Source organism: Ochotona curzoniae, unplaced genomic scaffold (genome assembly GCF_017591425.1).
Source record: "Ochotona curzoniae isolate NIBS_2020 unplaced genomic scaffold, NIBS_Ocur_1.0 contig_2723, whole genome shotgun sequence".
In the NCBI taxonomy this organism is placed as follows: domain Eukaryota; kingdom Metazoa; phylum Chordata; class Mammalia; order Lagomorpha; family Ochotonidae; genus Ochotona; species Ochotona curzoniae.
In genome coordinates this window covers 23,855,624-23,878,160 of record NW_024465573.1, presented here as the reverse complement: position 1 = coordinate 23,878,160, position 22,537 = coordinate 23,855,624, and the positions used below count along the sequence as shown (strand labels likewise).

At 48.7% G+C, this 22,537-nt stretch overlaps 1 protein-coding gene across 1 annotated transcript in view; it reads right to left on the bottom strand.

Moving 5' to 3' along the window:
• Window positions 1–22,537, bottom strand: part of CEP164 (centrosomal protein 164) — a 67,955-nt gene that overhangs the window by 18,244 nt on the left and 27,174 nt on the right. The window contains exons 5-11 of the mRNA XM_040977012.1: window positions 18,503–18,655; window positions 18,099–18,236; window positions 17,254–17,331; window positions 9,294–9,680; window positions 8,245–8,325; window positions 5,858–5,968; window positions 916–995 (exon numbers count right to left, since the gene is read on the bottom strand). Coding sequence (XP_040832946.1) covers window positions 916–995; window positions 5,858–5,968; window positions 8,245–8,325; window positions 9,294–9,680; window positions 17,254–17,331; window positions 18,099–18,236; window positions 18,503–18,655 — 1,028 coding nt within the window. The remainder of the gene's footprint in view (window positions 1–915; window positions 996–5,857; window positions 5,969–8,244; window positions 8,326–9,293; window positions 9,681–17,253; window positions 17,332–18,098; window positions 18,237–18,502; window positions 18,656–22,537) is intronic.

The window sequence follows — 22,537 nt, the reverse complement described above, 5'->3', positions numbered from 1 at the left end:
AACCTGGGAAAGCAGTGAACCTTCCGAGGTCAATGTCTTCTCCCACACTTGACCCCAGCCCCTGCTACAGAGAATGCTGGATACGCCGCAGGGAGGGGCTCCCTCCAGAACTCTGCTTTCGCTCAGCCTGCACTCAGTCACTGCATGTGCTCAGTCTAGGAGCAAGAGCTGGACACACAAGTGCATTCCTTGGTCCAAGTTTACCATCATCAGATAACCAGGACCAGGGAGGATGGAAGAAATGAGTAGAAATGGGAAGAAAAAGAGATGGCAAGACTCAAGTGGTCAGATGACAGAGAACACATGGAGCTATAGCTTTAAGGAATACTGATGGCTTTCTAAGGTCCAAAAAGTGGAATGCAGTCTCCCTCCACCTGCAGGATGGTGGCCTTATGACAGACTCAAACCAAATGAGCTGATAGCCTCGCTCAATCGCTATCTCTCTCTCACACACACAGAGAACACAGCCACGCCTGATGTAGCAGTGCCCTGGTTCAGAGCTCTGAGCTGCACAGCTAACCACAGGTGTAACTCTCCCCAACTTCTAGCAGGCTGCTTCAGCCCCACCTACGACCAGATTCACACAGCTTCATCACTGTACTCCAGTGAGGTAATTATCACCCCACTCCAGTGAGAAAGACACAGCCCTGACCCACCCCACCCGCAAAAGGCCCCACCAATTGCTCTAAGCAGCCCTTCACATGGCGTGTCCTGGTGCACAATGAGAAGTTAATTCCTACAGACACACACACACTAGTTCTTTCCAAAGTTCCCCAGTCAGTTCACCAAGGGCCTTCAGACAAGAATACTCCGGGCCTTGCCAACCACCAAAACTCAGAAGTCTGTTCAAGTCCACAGCATCTGGAAGGTATTCCCTGCCCCAGGCCCCGGAGGGCAGCCTCCCTCACACTATACCTCTCCGAGCCGTTGGACTGCTTGCTCTGCAGCTCCTCTTGGCTGGACTGGCTGTCATTCTGGTGCTCTCTTCCTAACCTCTGGACCTGGAGACAAGAAGCAGCAGAAAGCGGAGGCTGCATTTGGGTGCAGCCCCCTCCCCAACTCCTGTCGAGTACCACACTTAGCAAAAAGCTCTGAGAGATGGCTTGAGAGGACAGAGACCACAATAAGACACAGACACGAAGGGCTAGGGGCTGCCCAATGAAGTTTCCTGTATTTTGTTGGCCAAGCCACCAGCACCACCATGTTCACAATTAGAAGGTGAGGCAGATGAGCACAGCTGCTGCACACAAAGCTAGAAGCCAGAGGCAGAAGGCGAACATGCAAGAAAAAGGAAAATACTGCCTCCTGCTGGAAGCCAGAGCTATCTGCAGAAATCCCAGATCCAGAGGCCTGCATCCATGGTGCCAGTGACATAGGGAGCAGCTAGAGCTAAGTCAGGCAAGCATGTTCGAAACAAAAGATTCTAAAGAGGCAGAGTCCAGGTGGAACAAGAGAGCAACTGCGAGAAGAGGAGGAGACCATCAGGTCCCTACAGCGGGGCAGATGGTCCTCCCATGGTTCCATTTCTGGCCCCCTTGCAAGACCCAGGCCAGGAGGTAGACAATACTATCCCCTTGCCACTTCCTTCCCATCCATCCCAAGACGAAAAAAAAAAATGCACGCACACAAATTTTAAAGCATAGGTGTCTGGGCAAATTTAGCAAACTTACTGAAAAAAAATTATTCTTGATTATTTCAAATGTTTCCTCAAATGTTTTCCACAGGGGCAGGATAGTACAGTCAGCCTGAGATTAACTATTTCTCCTAGCACTTGCTCCCTGGGAAGTCTGTCTCCTCCACTGGAAAATAGGATAGCAAACAGTCCTCACGGGTGAGCAGGGAGCCGTGGTGAGGATTAAGTTAAATCTAAGTTAGATCGTGGACCTGATGCAAGCCATCCCACAGTGTTAGCTCCTCTTCCCACATTCCTCTGCCTCCACTCCAGCCTGAGGCAAAAGAAAAAGGGAAGAAAAAAAAAAGAGGCTTTGAGACTGCCAGTTCCCACTCTAGGACTTGCACTCCTTCTGTCCTCCGTCCGCCCACACACCAACAGGAGCCCCGTCTGTTCTGGGACACAGAGGTCAATGGGAGAGGGAGGGCACGAGACAGCCCACTCTGTCTTTCCCAGCAGGGTCCCCAGCCGTGTGCCTGCCAGTCCCTATATCTCACCATTGGCAGCCTGAGCCCCAGCAGCTGGGGCCAACACTGCCATCTGGATGGGCGACGAAGGGCAGAGTGTGGACTGCACCCCCGGCTCCTCCAAATCACATTAAAAATAGCGGTGCAGCCAGTGAGTAGCTCCCAGTGCCTGCAGCAGAAGGGCTCCCTGCCAGGACTGCCACTCCTCATCGCATCAGCCCGAGCAGAGCCTGCAGACAGTAAGGCATGCAGCCTTACCCCCACCTCCTCCTCACACCGGCTCACAACTTGTCTACGCCCGCAAACTCCACAAGCTCATCAAACACCTTCTCCCGCTTTTCAAGGAAAATAACAAGAAAGAAAAAAATTTGCACACGCTGGTTGCATTAACAAACTAAATTATAAGAAGAGCAAGAAAGTGAGGGTATTTGTAATGAAAATGTGGGAATTGAGCCCTGAGTCGGGAAGGACTCCCAAATGACGTGTCAAGTAGCAGGTGGATAAAGACAGGAGGGTAAACTGTGGTCCCAGTCTTCCGGTGTGCTGCCTTCTCACTCCGTCTTTGCATTTCCCCACTAAACTGAACTAGGCACTGCCAGGGAAAAGGGGAAGCAACCTGACAGAAAGTCCACTGGGTGGAGTTTTACTTATTCCCAAGAATCTGTTGCCAGAGAACAGAATTCAGAGAGCCAGAGAGGGAAGGAAATAAGCGCTCTTTTTTTTTCTTAATTTTAAAATTCTTTTATTTTAATAATCTTTACATAGTTGATTAGGGTACAAAGGGTCAAATGTCACAGGAAAGTGGGTAAGACCATTGTTTCCACACTAATACCAGGTTTTTTTTCTGTATCCAGGGTAAGGGGAGAGATAAAGGGAAAAGCCCCACGCAGCCTCCCACCCGACCCAGGTCCCTGGTGTGGGGCATGCGCCAGGGGTCCTGCTCATGCAATTTTGATAGTTCAACAGTTATGAATTGCTGCCAATCTCACTGTTCCAAGCATGATTAAGTCTTCAGAATCCACTGGCTGACGTAGTCTCTACATGGGATTCTGAGATCAGCAATTCAGTTGGAAAGATCACCAGAGAAACTTCATCTGAGGTGATCCCAGACCTGATTCTTGTGTGTGCTTGCCAGTACAGCGTCCAGCACAGTCCATGACCCCAATTAGCTTATGCATATGCTGGTGGTTGCAATTGCTGGGTCAGTTCTGTTTCCAGCCTTGTCTTCCACGTGAACCAATGGGTGTTGCAGTCCAGCCCAATCCTGCCCACTTCATACTCGGCCCTCATGCAAACCAGTGGGAGCTGCAGCCTAGTCGGGGCGACTCCCCATAACCCCCACCAAGCCTGTCCCCTACCCTTGTTCCCATGCTTGCCACTATGTACCACAGACTTGTTCAGTCTGTCCCACATCCCATTTAGCTCTCGTGCACGTCAATGGACATTGAAGCCTAGTTTAACCTGACCTGCCCTACTATCCAGCCCACACACATGCTGGCAGGTGCTATTCTGTCTAGCCATGCCTGCTCCAATCCTGGTTTTCATGCTTCTCAGTGGGAGTGGTAACCCAAGAGGGAGGTGCCCACTATTTCCTTACTAGGCCACTCCCACTCCCAGATTATGCACTCTCCAGGTGGTTCTGCGGTTTAACTTGACAGAATTAGCTCCCAGTGCTAGCCTCTGCCAGCTGATGCCCAACCAACCCTCACCCACTCTAATTTATGCTTACACTAGTAGGAACAGTCAGCCCAGCCTGGCTTTTCCCTCATCTAGATCACATGAGATCAGTGCTCTTTTGACAGGAGAAGAAGCAAGTGTATCCTGTGCTCTGGCCTAACATTACCCACGACACCCATTTCCCAGTCCTAACTTAACTGCAGGGGCCTGTTTTTGCTTAAGGTCAGTCCCCAGTGAACTGCATCAGGGTGCATTCACACAGCAGAAGACTATGCAGCCAACACCAAGAACCCCAAAGATGGCTCAGTGTGAAGGAACCAAGAAGCAGCTACTGATGTGTTCCTTGATTGAAAGAGTATGCTGCCAAGCACTTCTGGTGGCATAATTCCACTTTTTGTAAAGAGGAAAAACAAATAGAAAACCGATTTTGAAAAAAAGGATCACAGAAAAAATATAAGGGAAATGTTAATGGCAACTGCTCCCAGGCCCCACCTGTGGGAGGAGGCCTGCAGGAAATGGGGACTTGGACGTTATGCATCACTTGAAATAAAGCGCTGATGATTTCCTTACTTTACTATAAAATCCATCATGTCCATGATTCATCAAGATCATATACTGATTGTGGTGAGGGTTACAAAGATGTACACATATGGCAACACTCACCAAACATCAACTTTAATATGTGCTGCTTATCGCCTGTCAATAAAGCTGTGTGAGAACTATTTTTCATGAACAAAAACTAGTTTGTTTCAAAGCCTCTGCCTGGATCCTGTCATTAGAGAGACCTGAAGAACACAGCCAAATGGTCCCAAGTCCACAGGAAAGAAAGGGAGTGCTGTATCTATGTGTGCCCTACAAGGCTGCTGCTCAATCATTTCCCTGCTTGACTTCTCCAAGCTCCAAGCACGGCAGAGAGCTAGGGCTGAGTCCCACTCCAATTCGGTGTCAGTCATCCCAAGCACCTGGTGATGCCACATCCTGGGAGGCTGGTCACAGCCATGCTCAAGGGCTTCCTCTGTCAGGACCAGCTGCTTCAGGGGTACCTCTTGGGAATCAAATCCTAGTCCAGCCCCACTACCACTTTATGTTGAGGAACATGACCCAAAAAAGCTGCTGGCCTCCTTCCACCCTCAGTGACTCTCCGACTTACCTACTGCCCCGACGGCTTCCCAATGCAGACATCTACTTCTTGCTGCCTAGCCCCACCTGCCCCGATTTGTAAATTCATCTCCCTCAAGCACCACACATGGGGTGATCACAAAGCAGCAGGAATCTGGTGGCTGTGCACTGACCCAAGAAGGCTTGATAAGCCAGAACACTAAAAGGAACATGCAGGGCTGAACTGTAACCAGCCAGGCAACTACACCCAGTCCCCAGCATGCATTTCATCAAGGACTCCAAGGCTAGGCTCGCAGTAAACCCAGCATGTGTTGCAGTCTACACATTTCTGAACCAAGTGTTCCCTTAAACCTGCAGAGACTGCATGCCAGAACTCTCTTTCAGCCAACTCATAGAGAAGAAACTGGTGTTCCCAGCTTGATGTCTTTTATGGACAACACCTCTGTTTAGGTAGTATTTGTCTTTCAACCATGCCCACACAGAGCTTGCATCTGGCAGGGGAAAGAAATTTAGCAGTATACAATAAAACACAAGAAGCACTGAGGGATGCAAAGTGCAGAACAGACGGATTCATATGCCAGAGGTTGTCTCAACAGGACCAAAGGGGAAGTGGTGAAGCAGGCAGAGCAGCAGAGGCGCAGAGAACAGCGTGGCAGACCCTGCTGGTGGGGGCAGGGGGATGGAGCATGAGCTGGAAGGGATGGAGGGGTGAAGGCAGAAAGGATCTTGAAAGTCACAGCACTTTGCAAGTAAGCGGTGGTCAACCCTCTCCTGCTGAATGAATAGACAAACGGACAAATGTAGAGGAGGAAAACTGCTTTAATTCACAGCAGCAACAGAGCAGGAATGGTAAGAAGCCCTATCAAAGGCTCAGGCAGGGCCATGCCTGAGTGAACTAAAAGGGACAGACTTCCAGAAACACACCCTGGGACAGGCCACAGAGACTCACCTCCCAGTGAGCTCCATCCAGGACTGGAGAAAGCACATTCGCATCCAGCAGGTGCTCCGAGAGCCGGTTGCGGAAACCGAAATCCTAGAGACAGTGGAGATGGGAGGTGAGCTGTCTCCGTCTCGATGTCAGTGCCCCTCTGGCCTGTCCTCCAATCCCCACCCCAACTCCAACCTTCCAGGAAGGGATCTATGACAATGTGACAATGCCAGACACCACCCCAACATTTCAACCTCTACTAACTTAACCTGCAGAACAACACTGCAATTGGATAGAAAGATGTGGTAAATCAGGATAAAATGTGTCTTGTGGACTCTAGGTAGTGAGTATTATAAAATTCGTTGAACTTCCCCCTGCACTTCAGATTTTCCACAGCAAAATTATCAGGGGCAGGGGGATAACCCTGTGAGACTGAAGCAATTATTCCCACCTGAGATGGAGAAGCAGGTGAGGAAGCACTTTACCCAAGTTCTTGCAATTGATGAGCAAGAGGGCTGCGGGTCGGGTGGACCCAGGGGCTGACTTTACAGCCTAGGCTCTGTCCATGACAACTGCAAACTTTGTTACTTCTCAACTGTCTCTCCCACTCCAGTGCTCAACCAGAAAAGCAGAAGGGAGACAAAACTGCCCAGCAAAACTGTGCACATCGCACAGAGAACATGACATCCAGCTCATCTTGACTAACAGAGAATGTCAAGTGCCTCATCAGAGGATGAAAAGCAGAACAGATTGGACAACTCCCCTGACCAAGCTTTGCAGCAAGTATCTGGATCTGTGCATGCACTAAGGTAGACTTGCTCAAACAACATACCTTGGCAAGATATTCTCAACCTTGATGCAACAAAACTGACGATGTCTCAGCACTATCAAAACCACTCAAGTAACATCCTCAGAACATTCTTTCTTCCCCACATCAGGTCTCTAAGGCAGCATCACAGGACTATCTGCATGGGTGCTGATGTAGTTTGACAGCAAGGAACAACGCTCACCCATCCCCTCCCAGCAGATACAAGAGAGAAAAATGAACTGAAACATTTGTCCCATTCACCTTCCCCCCACACCTTGACCTTTCCCACCCTAATCGGAGGCCCATATGAGCATGCATTCCTCTCAACTACGTAAGCAATATTAAAGAGAATTTAAATTTTTTTTTAAAAGTGTACAGCTTGGAAAGGAAGCTTGGTGGGTTTCTTCCCCCTTTCCACATAACGCCTCTCTGGACAACAGGGATCAATCAGCGGCACTTCCTCCACAGATTCATACTGGTGATAGGCAGCGAGTGCTCCACTCTGGTGCCAGCTCCTTGCTGCCCCTTGGCTACCACAGGACCATGCCACTCCTGAGCCTAAGACCCCTGCTGGGTGGAGTGAAGGATTGCTACCCAGTAGCATGCTGATGGGGACAGCTCTGTCATTAGCCCTGACAAATGGCGGGATGCCCAGACCAGGTCTGGTCCTGCTGTCCATAGCTTCCTGCCTGTCCTCCCATAGAGAAGAAAAATGCTGATGGGCACATTGCTGCACACGGGTGGCTGCTTCACAAGGGCCACGGCCCTGGCTTCTGAGAGTTCAATGACACGGCCATTCTTCATGGAAAATTTTTGCCAACAACAATGGCTTTCTGTCGTCCCTTCTTAGCCTGTGAGATTGTTCCCTTTCAGTTTGAGTCCTCCTCCACTAAATACAGCTGCCATCTGCCTCGTAAGCCCCTGGTACAATAAGGGGCTGCAACACATAGCGCCCTAATTCCTCTGCACCCCTCATACCGTTACTACTCATCCCTAACCTTGTCCCATTAATCCCTTCCTTCTGATCAGCCTCCGAAAGACAGATGGAGGACTGTTTCCAGAGGTCACATCTGCCCAAAAGCACCCTGACCACTCCCCTCAGGTGTGTATCTGGCAGATGATCCTGCACACAGCAGGCTAGACAGGAAGGAGACCATACATGCTGGCATCCCAGCACAAAGCCTGCGTTTTCCTTGTCACTGCCAGGGGATCCCATAAACACAGTACAGCAGTCTCTAACTTCCCAGACTCCATAACATTCTTGCTACAGCAGAGACAATCCAATGATTTCATAGGCCAGTCACACATGAGGAAAGCACTGATGGCTGATGGTTACTGAACATTTAGATGCTCGTGCTTGACATTCTCTACCTTGCTTTGTTCTCACAATGCATCTGTAAAGCAGGCACCATGATCTTGAGTTCATGGGTTAAGGAAGTAGCACTAATACGCCCAAAATACGAGTGCCAACCTCCCCACTTACAAACAATGTGATCCTTGGCAAATACGCTCCTCCTGGGGACTCCAAGTCCAAGCTCTTCACCACCCACTGCTGTCCCTCTGCTCTACTCACCAGGCCACAGAGGGACTTGGGGTCTGAATCCATGGAGTCCAAAAGATGTACGTCCTTTACATGTTCACTGATCTCCAACTCCTAGGGAAACAGAGGCCCCGAAAAACATCCCCAGGCAGGGCATGGGGTCAGAGGCACTCCCAGGAATTCCCACTCAGTACCTGGTGGAAGACAGGGCTCAGCCCAAAGTGAAACTCACCCCTTCCAGAAAACCTAAAAGAGGCTTGTGGACGCTGCCCTACAGATGTAAGCCTCAGTCTCCACCCACTGGGCCCACATAGCCCAGACCCACTCTGAATTAAATCAGCAAAGATTTACACACCCAAGGGGTCAAATGCAGCATAGATGGTAAGGGAACTGGCAACAGGAACACTTGATGATTTCCTATGAAGCATATTTGTCACTCTCTTTTCCAGAAGTCGTAAGGGCTACTTGGATGAACTCCCTCACCATACACCTGGAAGACCAGGACTAAAGGCTGGGAAACCTAAAATGCCAAGGGTTCTTCCCACTCGGACCTACTTCCATCCATGGAGATTGCTGGACTGGTCTTACCAAAGCAACCAGTCCGTGCCTTGGGTTGGTTCAGAAACAGCCACAGGAGTTGAGTCCTCCTGTAATCTAACCCACCACCTAAGCTGGGACAGGGCACTGCCAACTGTGGTCTGCCAGCACACACACAATGTTCTGCTCACTCTCTCTCTGAACTAGACTGCAACATTCCTCATGCAAAGTGGAGAGGGAGGCACATTGGGGGTGGGGAAGGGAAAGGAAGGAGAGGCAAGAACAATGAGTATCCCAGGAGGGTGCCAAGGGAAGAGAGGACTTCTGCTCTAGGTTTCCGAGCCCAGGAGGTCAGCAGGTTCATTCAGACTTACTGCTTGCTGGGTCTGGGCATATTTGTCACTACTAAGGGTTCTGGCTGCTACTGACAGCCCAGCGCAGGGCCTGACTCCATAAAGAAGGTGCAGGGAGAGGCAGAGGCATGGGGCTGAAGTGAGCAGTGGAAGGCTTCGGCCGGCATCTGCCCACGGGACACAGAAACTTACCTCACTATTGTCTGATATGTTCTCTTTCAGAGCTGAAGCCTCTTTCTTTGGCTCCTGTGTTGCCTCTTCTCTTTGGGAACCCTCCTCTTCTGCATCCACTTGATCCTTTGGGGGCTGTGCTACAGAGGCATGGGCAGGCAGACGGGCTTCGGGGTCCACGCCAAGAGTCACTGGACTCCTGGGGGTTGCAGGATCACTCTTCCCATGTTCCTCCTTCTCTGGCAGCCAAGGACTGGCCCCTCTTTCCTGCTGTTCCTTGCCATCGGCACTGCTCAGACTGCTGTCTGCACCTTGGCTGGAGAGCTTGCCGGGAGGAGAGGGGCTGGCAGGGTCCACATCAAGAGAAACATCTTTCTTCTCCTCTGGCTGGCTGGACCTCAGGGACTCCTAGGGAGTGCAGCCGAGTAAGAAAGCAAGACATTAAGAACCCACACAAGTTTGGAGGACGTGCTAAGACCAAGCCGTCACTTCTTGAGGCCCATGGTGGATGCCCAGGGCCTAACTTCAAAGACCAGCAAACACCCACTCAAGTTTTTAAAGCACAGAATCCTGGGTCTACCTCAGATATACGGAATCTGAATTTCCAGGGTTATTTAAATACAATCAACTGGCTCTCCATCCATGGATGAGCTTGGAAATCACTGCTCTATTCTATACAGCTCTGCCCTAAGATGACACACTTGTCTTTTTTCTTTCTTTTTTTTTTTTTACAAGATGTATTGATTTATTGGAAAGGTAAAGCACACAGAGAGAGGGAGGGACAGATTTTCTATCCATTGATTTACTTCCCAAATAGCCACAACGGCTGAGGCTGTGCCAGACCAAAGCCAGGATCACAAAGCCTCTTCCAAGGCTCCCATGTGGGTTCTGGGGCCCAAGTACTTGGGCCATCTTTTGCTGCTTTCCTAGACATGTTAGCAGGGAACTGGATCGAAAGTAGAACAGTCAGGACTTGAACCAGCACCCTCAGTATGCCATAGAGCCATCCCCAATACATTTGTCTTATTGCAGCCCCATGAATCACACAATAAGACGACAGACTCAGAAACCAGTGCTGCCTTCCAATAATGGACGATCATGTGAGATAAAAGATTACTAAGCCTAAAATTCCTGTTTTCCATCGTAAACATGTGGTAAGAATTACAGAGCCAGAAGGGTGCCCTTCATCCCCACCGGCCCCCCGTGCAAGGTGATCACTAAGCACACTGGAGGCAGCATCCTCTGCCAAGAACACAAAAGCAGGCATCCCTCCCACCATCCCCACATCTAACATGGAAGAAATCTGCAGCAACCACTGGGTTCAGCAAAGAGAGCAAGAGAGTGCCTTCTCCCCTTTTTTGAAACAAAGAGACAGAGAGACTTGTTTATTCGAACATGAGAGACAGAGAGGGATCTTCATTCACTGGTTGACTTCTTGCATGGACCAGGCTGAAGCTTCTTCTGGGTCTTCCACACAAATGCCAGGGACCCAAGCAACTTGACCCATGTTTTTGCTGCTTTTCTCAGGCTGTTCACAGTGAGCTGGATTAGAAGTGGAGCAGTCAGGACTTGAGCCAGAACCCACATGAATGAGGTCATCACTACCGGTCCTCTTCTTTAAGAAGGCTACAGGTTAAGGCCTGGCCTTCTACTTCCCACACAGCAGCAGTGGTCCAGCACACAACAAGAGCTCTACAATGGCTCTGTGGGCCTCCAAGGAAGACCCCGAAGCCTCCAAGAGGGAGATGGGAGTGTCAAGGGATGAGGTGTGTCTGGCCACTCAAACCCCTTCACTCAGTAACCTTAAGAAGCTCAACCTGGATTCAGGTTGAGTACTTCAGGTTGAGGCTGGCATTAAAATCTAGCCCCAAGAGGGCTGTCTGGAACAGATCTGGGATCAGAGGAAGTGTCAGACCACAGACAAGGCCCCCAGCCTTGAGAACACAGTAAGCACCCAGCACGTGACCCACAGCCTTTGTTATCCCACACCTGCCTGCTTCTCACAGGTTACCTCCACTGTACTCTGCATGTCCCCCGCCAGGCAGAACCATCACACTATTTCTCTACTTTGCTATGCACACGCATAAGAAATTCTTTCTCTCTCTCCTCTCACAAACTCCCACTTGTCTTCAAGTCACTTCTTCGAGGATGTCCTCCCTCGTTCTTGGGGCAGTTTCTTAAGATGGGCTTTCTCCTCCTCCAGCAAAACAGCTACTATAATTGCTGATTTGCCTCATCATCAGCCTCCTCTTGTCTCAGTACCATTTCACACCAGAGATGCTCAGTATTGTTGACTATGTTTTAAAAATGAGGATATTCTGCAGCTATGGGAGTTGAGGCTTCTCTTCCTACTCTGAAAAACAGATTCGAATTTTCTTGTAGAGGTCAGCATTGTGGCGTAGTGGTTTAAAATCCTGCCTTCAGGGGCTGTCAGAGAGGTGCAGCACACTAATCCTTTGCTCTGTGGTGCTGGCATTTCATATGGGTGCTGGTTCTTGTCTCCACTGCTATAGCTGATTCAGCTCCCTGCTTATGGCCTGGGAAAGTGGAGGGCAGCCCAAGGCCTTGGGACCCTGCACCCATATGGGAGACACAGAAGAAGCTCCTGCCTGTACATTGGCTCAGATCTGGTCATTTTGGTCATTTGGGGAATGAATCAGCAGATGGAAGACCTCTCTCCATGTTCCTTCCTTCTCCATAACTCTGCTTTTCAAAATAAATAAATAAATAAAATGTAATAAAATGAATGGCCTCTTCTCTGTGCTCATGCCAACTGACCACACTGACAGGACAGCCAAGGGTACAACCTCAGGGTGGGAAAGCAGAGAGGGACTCACCCTTGTTGTAGATCATTCACATGTGAGTGAGTGTCTGAAAAACCCACTGAGCTCCCTACTCTTCTGCTTTCATCCATTACTTGCTCTTCATTCCATCAGAGGCTGAGCCCAAAACATGAAACCCCAGCCAGCAGACACACTCCAGCAATGGTGCAATTTTCCACCCAAGGCTCTGGGGTGCATAGGACAGGTGTGGGCCTATAGCCAGACCCACAGCTTTGCGCTCAACTCTTCTGGTGGCTCACACTTCTCTGTCTCCTCCTGTTGCAGCCCAAGGTCCTTGTACTCAAGGCATATTTCAAGATTCTACCATCTGCATGAAGAGTGGGTACAAGAGATGGCTGTAAGAATTGTTCCATGTGTATGTAACACACCCCACCGAGAGCCATGAAGTCTCCAGAGCTGCCATCCCCATCTTCCTGCTCAAAGGCTGGGGCTATTCCGACCTTCACAACACAGGACAGGACTCTGGAGGCAGGAACTGACTGTGGTGAGGGACCCCCGCCAAGGCGACCCACAGGCCAGCTGACTTTGCAGGTCCCTTTCCCACCCCATTTGGTCTCAGTTCTTTGCACAGATCTATGGAGACACTACTGCTTTTCAGTCACACTGACATTATCCTGTTATTTCTAAGCTGGGTTCCCTCCCACTCTTTTGGTCTGTGGATAGGCTTTTCATCAGCGCCACATGGTCTCACACCACCTGCTTGCCTATCTCTCAGTCGCCAACCATTCCATCCATACGCGTTCCCCACATGGTTCCATAAGCCTTTCCCTTCTGAGTCTACAACAGAGTAGAAATGGATCTAAGGTGGAAAGCAGGGGAGGAGGGAGGAGACAGAGGGAGCGATGCATCCTTGCCATCTTACTGCCCTCTCATGGATTCAGGAGCAAAGTGACTGTACCAGGGACAGAGCAGAGCCAACTGAAGGAGGAAATCTCCATCTGGCACTGCCCACGTGGCCCAGGAGTGGCCAAGGTTGGTGGCACCAAGGATTCCAGGTCTCTAAATCGCGACAAAAGCCATTCACAAAGGAGCATGTCCCAAGCAGAGGCAGCTTAGACTGTCCTCTGACAGCCCAGTTCATTCCCACCAGTAACCTCCCAACAGGAAAAGCCCATTTCCTGCTTGAGAACACTGGGATCCAACAATCCATGTAGCAAAAAGAACTCAAGCTGCTGGGATGCTAGAGACAGTGGTGGGAGGTGTATTTAACACCACCCACGCCAGACATTTCCTCCATCACACCAAGCTGTCTATTTATATTAGAGAGGTTATAAAAACACTTAGAAGTTCCCACTCCCCCTTTCCACCCCACCAAAAAAGTACATAATCATCACTAGGAAGGACTGTAGAAATCTAGGACATTTTGAAGAAGAGACTTTGCTACTGACATTCATAAGCCATTGTGATATAAAAATCAACTGGCCCAAGATCAAAGTCAATCATGACCTGTGTACATTGAGACTTTTAACCCCAGCCGGCAGCAGAGACCAAGTATCCACTCTACCCAGCACCAGGGAAAGCAAGGGAAAGAAAGCAATATGGCACAATCTGTCTGCATACTGCTGTGTCCCAGCATAGCTCCTTGAGTCATTCACATCTTCATGCCCTCAGCTGTGGGATGAAATGTACTCAGGTGACAGCTGTGCTGCAGCTGGCCCCAAGCTGACTGGACATACAGAAATGTAAAGAGCATACTCCACCCTCCACTTCCTGCCTTCTAGAAAGTACTCTTCTCCAGAAGTAAGTCCTCTGGACACCTGCACTCCTCTTTATGTCCATCTTTTCAGGCTCTAACCCTAAGCATCTCCTTTGAGCCCATCAGTCAGGAATAGTCTTCACATTGGATGCAATGAAAACAAAGTTGTTACGTCAAGGAACCAAATGGAAGGCTTTGCATTTAATCCAAACAGACCGGACCTCACTCACTAAGAATGGTTTCAAAGTATACACACGCCAGGCTGATAACACTGGCACACTCAGAAAAACTACCACATTTGGCACAAAATGTTAAAGTCAGATTCAACATCTCAACTTCAAAGGATCCTGCCCAATCAGAAGAGGGTCTCCCTGAGAGGTTTACCCACAACTTGGGTCTCAAGTGTCAGTTGGGGGCTGTCATCTAGCAGTTGAAACCTCAGCTAGACAGAGACTCCAGCACTCAGAGTAGAAACCAAGAAACCCAGGTCAGAAATAATAAGGTACAGTGGACATTTGGTGTCAAAGTTAAGACTGCTTGGAATGCTGGCATCCCAAATCAGAATCCCAGCTCTGCTTCCAATCCAGCTTCCTCTTAAGGCTTATTCTGGGTTCAAGCAGCTGAGGCCTTATCACATACTTGGGAGACTCAAACTGAGTTCCAGGAACCTGGCTTTGGCCTGCCCCAGTCCTGGCTGGGAAGTGAACTGAAAGATGGAAAATCTGTCCATCTATTTCTGTCTCTGCATGTACACATATAAACACACGCCTTTCCAACAAATAGTCTTATAAATTCGTGGAAAAGGAAATTGAGCTTTATACATATGTGTATTTATTTATTCATTCATTTATTTACTTGTTTATATGTATATATGAGGGGGTCCACATTGTTAAGCTACCCTCATAATATCGGCATGCTGCATCAGCGTGCCGGTTCAAACCTTCCCTACTAATGTACTTGAGAAAGCAATGTATAATGTCCCACATACTTTGGCTCCTGTCACCAATGTGAGACACCCAGATGGAGTTCCAGGTTCCGGGCTTCAGTTTGGCACAATGCTAGCCATTATGGCCATTTGATGAGTGAACCATCAGATGTAAGATCTGTCCCACCTTCTCTGCCAGAAAGAAAGAATGAACAATGGGAGAGTGAAAGAGCAAACAAACTTAGACCCATGCTGTGCATGCTAGTGTTTTACTAGCCAGTTTTATGACTATTCTAATAAAGCATTTTGTTTGAATTTAAAAATTTTAAGGTATTTAAAAGAACCTTTAGACTCATCAAAAGTTTAACTGATTGCATCTATAGTCAATATTTTAAATGGGGAAAGCTAACTTGTTGACTTTATGATTCACTGGTTGTGTAAACATTTTTGGAACTTACAAAAAGGTTAATTATTTAAAAATCAATAATATGGATGCTAGAAAATATATTTGGTCCGGTATTGGTGTAAAGCTGCCAACTGCAATGCCAGCAACCCATAGAGACTCCAGCACATGATCCAGTTCCTTGCTAATGGCCTGGGAAAAGCAACAGAAGATGGTCCAAGTGTTTCAGCCCTCACCATCAATGTGGGAGACGTAGAAGAAGCTTCTGGCTTCTGGCTTCAGCCTGAGCCAGCCCTGACCATTGTGGCCACCTGGGGAGTGAACCAGAAGATGGAAGACCTCTATCTCCCTCTCGCTCACTCTCTGTAACTTTGCCTTTGAAGTAAATGAAGAAATCTTTGAGAAAAGGAAGGAAGGAAGGAAGGAGAGGGAGGGAGGGAGGGAGGGAAGAAGGAAGAAAGGAAAAGAAAGAATACTATGGAATTTATCTTCCAATTTCAACATATTGGAAGTTTTGGGTACTATATCCACATGATGAATTTTGGTTTATGTTTGTTTGTTTGGAAGTAGCATGCTAAGGAGAATGAGATCATCTACCTACTGGCTCACTCCCCAAGCCAGGAACTCCATCCAGGTCTCCAATACGGATTGCAGGAACCCAAGTACTTAAGCCGTGATCTGCCACCTTCCAGACACATTCGCAGGAAACTGGGTCAGAAGAGCAGCCTAGCTGGGATCAAGCACTCCACTATGTCACTATGCCTGCCACTCAACAACATTCTGGTGGCAGATACGGATAAAGAAACTATAATTTGGGAGCATATTCCAAGAGCTACTGCCATCAATGACTCTGCATTTTCTAGCCCCTGTGCCTTTCCTCAGGCTATCTGCTTGCCAGGATATCTCCTAGGTCCTCTACATCTCAACCTTACCTTGCCCTCTGGACCCAGGAGAAATGTAAGCTCTCCCACAGAACTCCCTGCAACAGTGCAGCTGTGTCACAGCTCTAACCATTCTACTCTATCTTACCACACCTTAAATGTCCATTCATTCAACACTGACTGAATATTTACTAAGTGCAAATACCCAGTATCTATTCCCTCTCTAGTTGCAAATCTGGGTCTAAATCTCCCTGGTAATTCTATCTTCCACAGCACATAACACAGTGTTCTGGGATGGAGCCCATATTCAACACATAGTAAGACTTGGGAACAGGCCAGCATTGTGGTGCAGTGGGTTAAGCTGGTATCCCATATCAGAGACCCAGCTACTCCATTTCCAATTTAGGGTCTTGCTAATGCGCCTGGGAAGATAGTAGAAGATGGGCCTCATACTTGGGCCCCTGCCACCAGTGTGGTAGACCAGGATGGAGTTCCTGGCCCCTGACTTCAGCCCAGCCCAGACCTAGCCATAGCAGGTCTCATTTGGGAGTGAATCATCAAATGATTCTGTGTGTACGTATTTGGGTGTGTGTCTTCCTTTCAAATAAAGAAACCTTAAGAAAAAAAAAAGGCTTTGGAATATGCAGTACCTCTGATGGCTCCCAGTATCAATGGAATCCATTCTAAACCTCCAGGCTAGCCACTCCAGTGCCTAAGACCCAGCCCTAGAGTAAGGAGACCTCACCTGCCCTAAACTTACCCCACACCTCCTATGTCTGTGCAGTTCCTACATTTGAATTTCCCTTTTACCTTTACCTCTGCATGTCTGAACTGACCCATCCTCCTTCCTAGCTCACCTCAGAGGTCAGTTTCTTAATAATAATAATAATAATAATAATAATAATAAAAGCCTTCCTGGTAGATCCAAACTGCTCCCTTCATCACAGCCTTGCCATCCTCTTTCTAGCCTATACCCTGCATCGTGGAAGTCTGTCTTCTATGATGCAGTGATCAAGTTCCACTGATGCACCAATGAATGACAGCACCAGTAGGGTACCTCATGCAGAACCATTCAAGCCACATTGGGAGCTGGTACCTAAGTAGAGGAACGAATTGCTTCCCCCTCTTGTCCCACTGCAAATCCCCCTGGATTGGGACAAAATAGAAAGGCGTCATAAGGCAACAGACACAGGCCAGGCTGAAGTCCCAGCCTGCAGGGCTCCAGGCTCTTACCTTATACTCAAGATCGCTTCCCAATGCCCCCACATCCAGGTGCAAGTTCTTGAGAAGGTCACTCGTGCTGCGGACACTCTGGAAACAAAGGTGAATGTGAGTGGTGAGTGTGAGGGAGCTGGTCAGCCTAGAAGAAGAGAATGCCAAGGACAGCAGGCTGTATCCTGCACTCCGGGGCTGAATCCCATGAGGCAGCCTCACTCACAGTGTTTTACCAGTGTGAACAGGGCTTAGGGTTGGCAGGTGGCTCACAGTACTGTCTGGAGGGGAACAGACTGGAGAAAATAAAGGTATAGGCTGGAAACTCCCTTTTAAGCTATTTCTGAAATATCACAGAGTGAGTGCATGTTGTAAATAACCCATGTATCTACCCATCAGGAAGTACATGGATGAACCACATGTGCCGTATACGCACCCTGAGTAGTACTCAGCTTTGAAAGTGAATGAAGTTCCACCACGTGCTGCCATGTGGATGATCGTGGAAACATGCTCACAACAGAAGCCACACACCAAAGACAACCCTTGCAAAACTGTGCTCACGTGAACCATCACAACAAACAAATTTACAGACAGAAAGTAGGTTAGCGATTAACAGGGGAAGCGTGTGTACGCATGGTGGGTGGGGGGCGCATGGTGGGAGGCAAGGCACCACTGTTTAATGGGAACAGAGTCTACACTTGGGATTATGAACACCTTTTGGAAACGGACAGTGGTGATGGGTGAATGGCATTGTAAAAGTATTCAGTATCACTGAACTGTAACTTAAAAATGGCTCAAATGGCAAATTTTACCTTATGCATATTTTACTACAGTAAAAAATAAATAAAAGAGGGTCTGACCCTCACCTGGTGGTTGCTCTCTTCCTCATCCTCCTCATGGGTATCTTCCCCTAAAGCCAAAAGCCTGAGAGTATTCTTGTCCTCCTGGATGTTTGAGCTCAGGAGGCCCGTGGCTCCCGTGGGCGTCTTCAAGCCCTGTGAAAGCTACAAGAGAGAGAAAAGCACAGGACTCACCAGGAAGCGCTTCAGGAACAACCTTCTGAAAGTCCTTTGTTTACATCAAGTCCCCCCACATCCCTGGAGAAGACCTGGTAACTCCAGCTCATGCTGCCTGATCTACAGGCACGGGTCAGTCAGCACCCACGTCCCTGTGCCAGCTCCCAGGGGTGACTCACCCTCCCAAGGAGACTCAGCACTCAGCTGGTCCCTCCATACTGCCACCACACCCTTGACCATGAGCAAGTGCTTACCGGCAGTTCTCTATGCTGACCAGACTCCGCTGAGCTCCCCAGGCTCTTATTGGGAGGTCCCCAAAGCACAGAAGATGGGGCATCCACAAGGCCTCGGAGAGGGGCCAGGCCCCCGAGAGGAACATGGACTGGGGCCAACGAGGAGCCCAGAGCCTGGTTAACAGAAAACATCACGTTACAAATCCAAGAAAACATGTGGCTCTGAGAGTGTCAGAGACAGGATACAGAAATAAAGCATCTAAATCCTGCCCGCTCAAATTTAAACCACCTCCGCTCAGAGGATGCTAATGAAACACAACAGCCACAAATTACTGTTGTGCCAAGTGTGGGAGAAATCTCAGGCTGGCTTCCTGATTCTCATAGCTCCAACGCTACAACACAGTAAACTGTGCCTCTGCATCTGGCAGCTGCTGTATGGTGTTCTGCTCTGCTTTCAGAAACTACATGATGAGAAGGATGAGGCAGGAGGACACAAGTCCTCACCCATCAAGAGGAGGAGCTCAGTGGATGAAGTTTAAAACGAGCAACTCAGGAGAAAGTGGCCTAGGCCCACTGTCCACAAAGATGAAAGTAAACTTGGGAACAAAGTGGTTGCTCCCAGGCAGGTGGTCGGTCATACCAGGGAACTGCTGTATTGAAGTGATGTACCCTGTGGTCCAATCTAGCTTTTTTCAAAATGTAACTAGTTACGATTTTTTTTTACATTTGCTTATTTATTTCCATTTATGTGAAAGGCAGAGCCAACAGAGAGACAGACCTTGCACCCACTGGTTCATGACCAAATGCCTGCAACAGCTGAAGCTGAGCCAGGGCAAAGCCAGAAAGCAGGAACTCCATCTGGGTCTCCCTAGTGGGCAGCAGCAACCACAGTACTTGACCCATCACCTGCTTCCTCCTTGGGCATGCATTAGCAGGCAGCTGGATCAGAAGCAGGACTTGATCCCAGGCACCCGATATGGGATGCAGCTGTCTCAAGTGGCAGCTTACGTCCTATACCACAAGGCCATCCACCATTTCACATTTTTTTAAACTATGGGCATGTATTTCTTGGATGAAAATAAACATAACTGGGCTCGGCACAACAGCCTAATAGCTAAATCCTTGTCTTGCATGCGCCAAGATCCCATATGGGCACTGGTTCATGTCCCAGCTGCTCCACTTCCCATCTAGATCCAGCTCCCTGCTTGTAACCTGGAAAAGCAGTAGAGGATGGCCCAAAGCCTTGAGACCCTGCAACCACATGGGAAAGCCAGAAGAAGCTCTTGGTTCCTCGTCTCAGACTGGCTCTTCTCTGGCCATTGCAGTCATTTGGGGGGTGAACCAGCAGATAAAAGATCTTTCGCTCTGTGCCTTTTCTCTCTGTAAATATGCCTTTCCAATAAAAATAAATAAATCTTTAAAAATAAGATAAACATAACTATGAATAAATATACGTAAGTGACAAAAGAAGACTAAACGGGATGGGCCTTCGGCACAGAGGTTAAGATGCTGAGAAGGATGTCTGTATCCCAGAGGGGCTGAGTTCCAGCCCTGCCTCTGCTCTCCGTTCTAGGTTCCTGATGGTACACATTCTAGCAAGCAGGATGGTGGCTCCAACAGTTGGCTCACTGCCACTCACCTGAGAGACCTGGACTGAATTCTCAGTTCTGGCTTCAGTCTGGCCCAGTCCCAGCTGCCACAGCATTTGGAGAGTAAACCAGTACATGAGTACTCTCTCTCTTACTTTTCTTCCAACCCACTCCCCTTCCATTTCCATCTATTCCCCTTCTTCACTCCCTTATCCTTCTCCCAAAATAAACTTTGTGAAAAGGGAGTGGGAAGGGGCCAGTGGGGTATAGCTGTGGTATAGCAAGCTAATCCTCTGCCTGTGGCACTGGTATCCCATATGGGTGTCAAAGCTGTTCCACTTCTGATTCAGCTCCCTGTTAATAGCCTGGGAAAGCAACAGAGGATTGCCAAAGTCCTTTTACCCCTGCACCCATATGGGAGACCCAGAAAAGGAAGTTAATGGCTCCTGATTTTGGATTGGCCTATTTCTGGCCTTAGCAACCATTTGGGGAGTGAACTACAGGATGAAAGACCCCTCTGTAATTCTGACCTTCAGGTAAAATAAATAAATCTTTTAACAACATAAAGAAACTCTTTCAAACTCAAAAAAAAAAAAATAGGTGGGAGGGAATGGGTGAATGAGTTGGCTGGCATTTGGCACACAGTAGCTAACTCACTGCTTGGGACACCTGGATCCTGCATCAGAATGCTTGTGTTTGAATCCCTGTACCACTCGTGTACATAGCTTCCTGTAAATGTGCACCCTGGGAGGCAGAGGTGATGGTTCAATAAGTTGGGTCCCTGCCATTCATGTGGGAGAACTGGATTGGAGCCCAGGACTGTCTCTGAGGTAGACACTTTATATTTGTTTATTTATTTATTTATTTATTTATCTGTTTATTTTTATTATTGTTAGAAAGTCAGATATACAGAGAGGAGGAGAGACAGAGAGGAACATCTTCCGTCTGTCACTCCCCAAGCAGCCGCTATGGCTGGAGCTGAGCGGTTCCAAAGCCAGGAGCCAGGAACCTCTTAGAGGTCTCCCATGTGGGCGCAGGGTCCCAAGGCTTTGGGCCGTCCTCAACTGCTTTCCCAGGCCACAAGCAGGGAGCTGGATGGGAAATGGGGCCTACTGGGATTAGAACCGGTGCCCATATGGGATCCCGGGTGTACAAGGTGAGGACTTTACCCACTACGCTACGACACCGGGCCCAAGATGGTAGATGCTTTATGCCACCTTCAGGCTATGGCAGGAAAACAACTCAAGAAAGCTGCTTTGAATAAACTGTGGGCAAATCATGCCTACTCCTCCTGGCTTCAATCCTTCCCACCAGCCCTAGTCACTAGCCAACAAAATCCTTCCCTCACCGCATTTAAGGAAAATTACAAACTCCTAACATGGCTAATTTGCTAACGTGCTTGGCGACCAAAGGGGGGAGACAGGCATGCTGAGGACTTTGTTCTGCCAGGCCTTTACCAAATCAATGGTTAGCAGGAAAATGATACATTGCTGGCACCTAGCTGCTCATCTTCTACAGACGGCCATTAACTCCGTGTGCGGGACTGTGCGTGGCATTGTCATTCAGAGGGGATATACTTGCTGCCATTGGGTTAATTAAAACCTTCAGGATAATCTGCAGCTTATCTGATATTTATAGCACTACAGTAGTTATTAGGGCTAACGCAGAACCAACACGTGCCAGCAATTAGAAACCAGAGGGAACAACCAGGCATACTCATTGCCGGGCCACAGCAAAAGAGCAGCCGGGGAAATTCAGATTGATTCCCATGGTCTCTGATACAACTTGGCTTCTTCTGAAGGAAAAATATGGTGGCTGGAAAAAGGGTCAGAATGACAGGGCGAACACAACCCTTCAGCAGATCCCAGTAAGGGGAGGGAGTGAGACATTCAGGAAGGTCTGACATAGATGTTATCCACTGGGCTTCCCGGGGACCTTGGCAGAGGCAGGAGTAGAAGCAGCGCACTGGCTGTCAGAGATTAAACTTCCAAGCCTTCTGTGAGTGTTTATGAGCTGTCTAGTCCTTTGTGACTCAGAAAAGGGAAGAAGTTCAGGGCTGCAAGACAAAGGTGCACACGTGGAAGGACCCCACTCCAGAATCCGCTCATGGAAAAGGCTGCCCAAATTATCAGGAGAGTGCCCATATCCTGCATAGCTGCCAAGATCAGCAAGACCCTGTCCACCCTCAAGACTTAACCATCGTCAAACCCTGGGACCTCCCCATGAATTACAGTTAGAATTGGGGAAGGAAGTCACATCTACCCCAGCCCTAGCTTACAGGCAATATGGGACAAGACACTTGAAGCACACATCACCCCCTATGATCATCATTGAGGTGGTTAATAGATCAATAGAGAGGATGAACAGCAGGAAAGCATACCTGAGGGCTGCACTGAGATATCACCTCCACCTGCTCCCTCCCTGCCAAATCCACCGAGGCCTTGGGCCATAGACTCTCTAAGAAGCC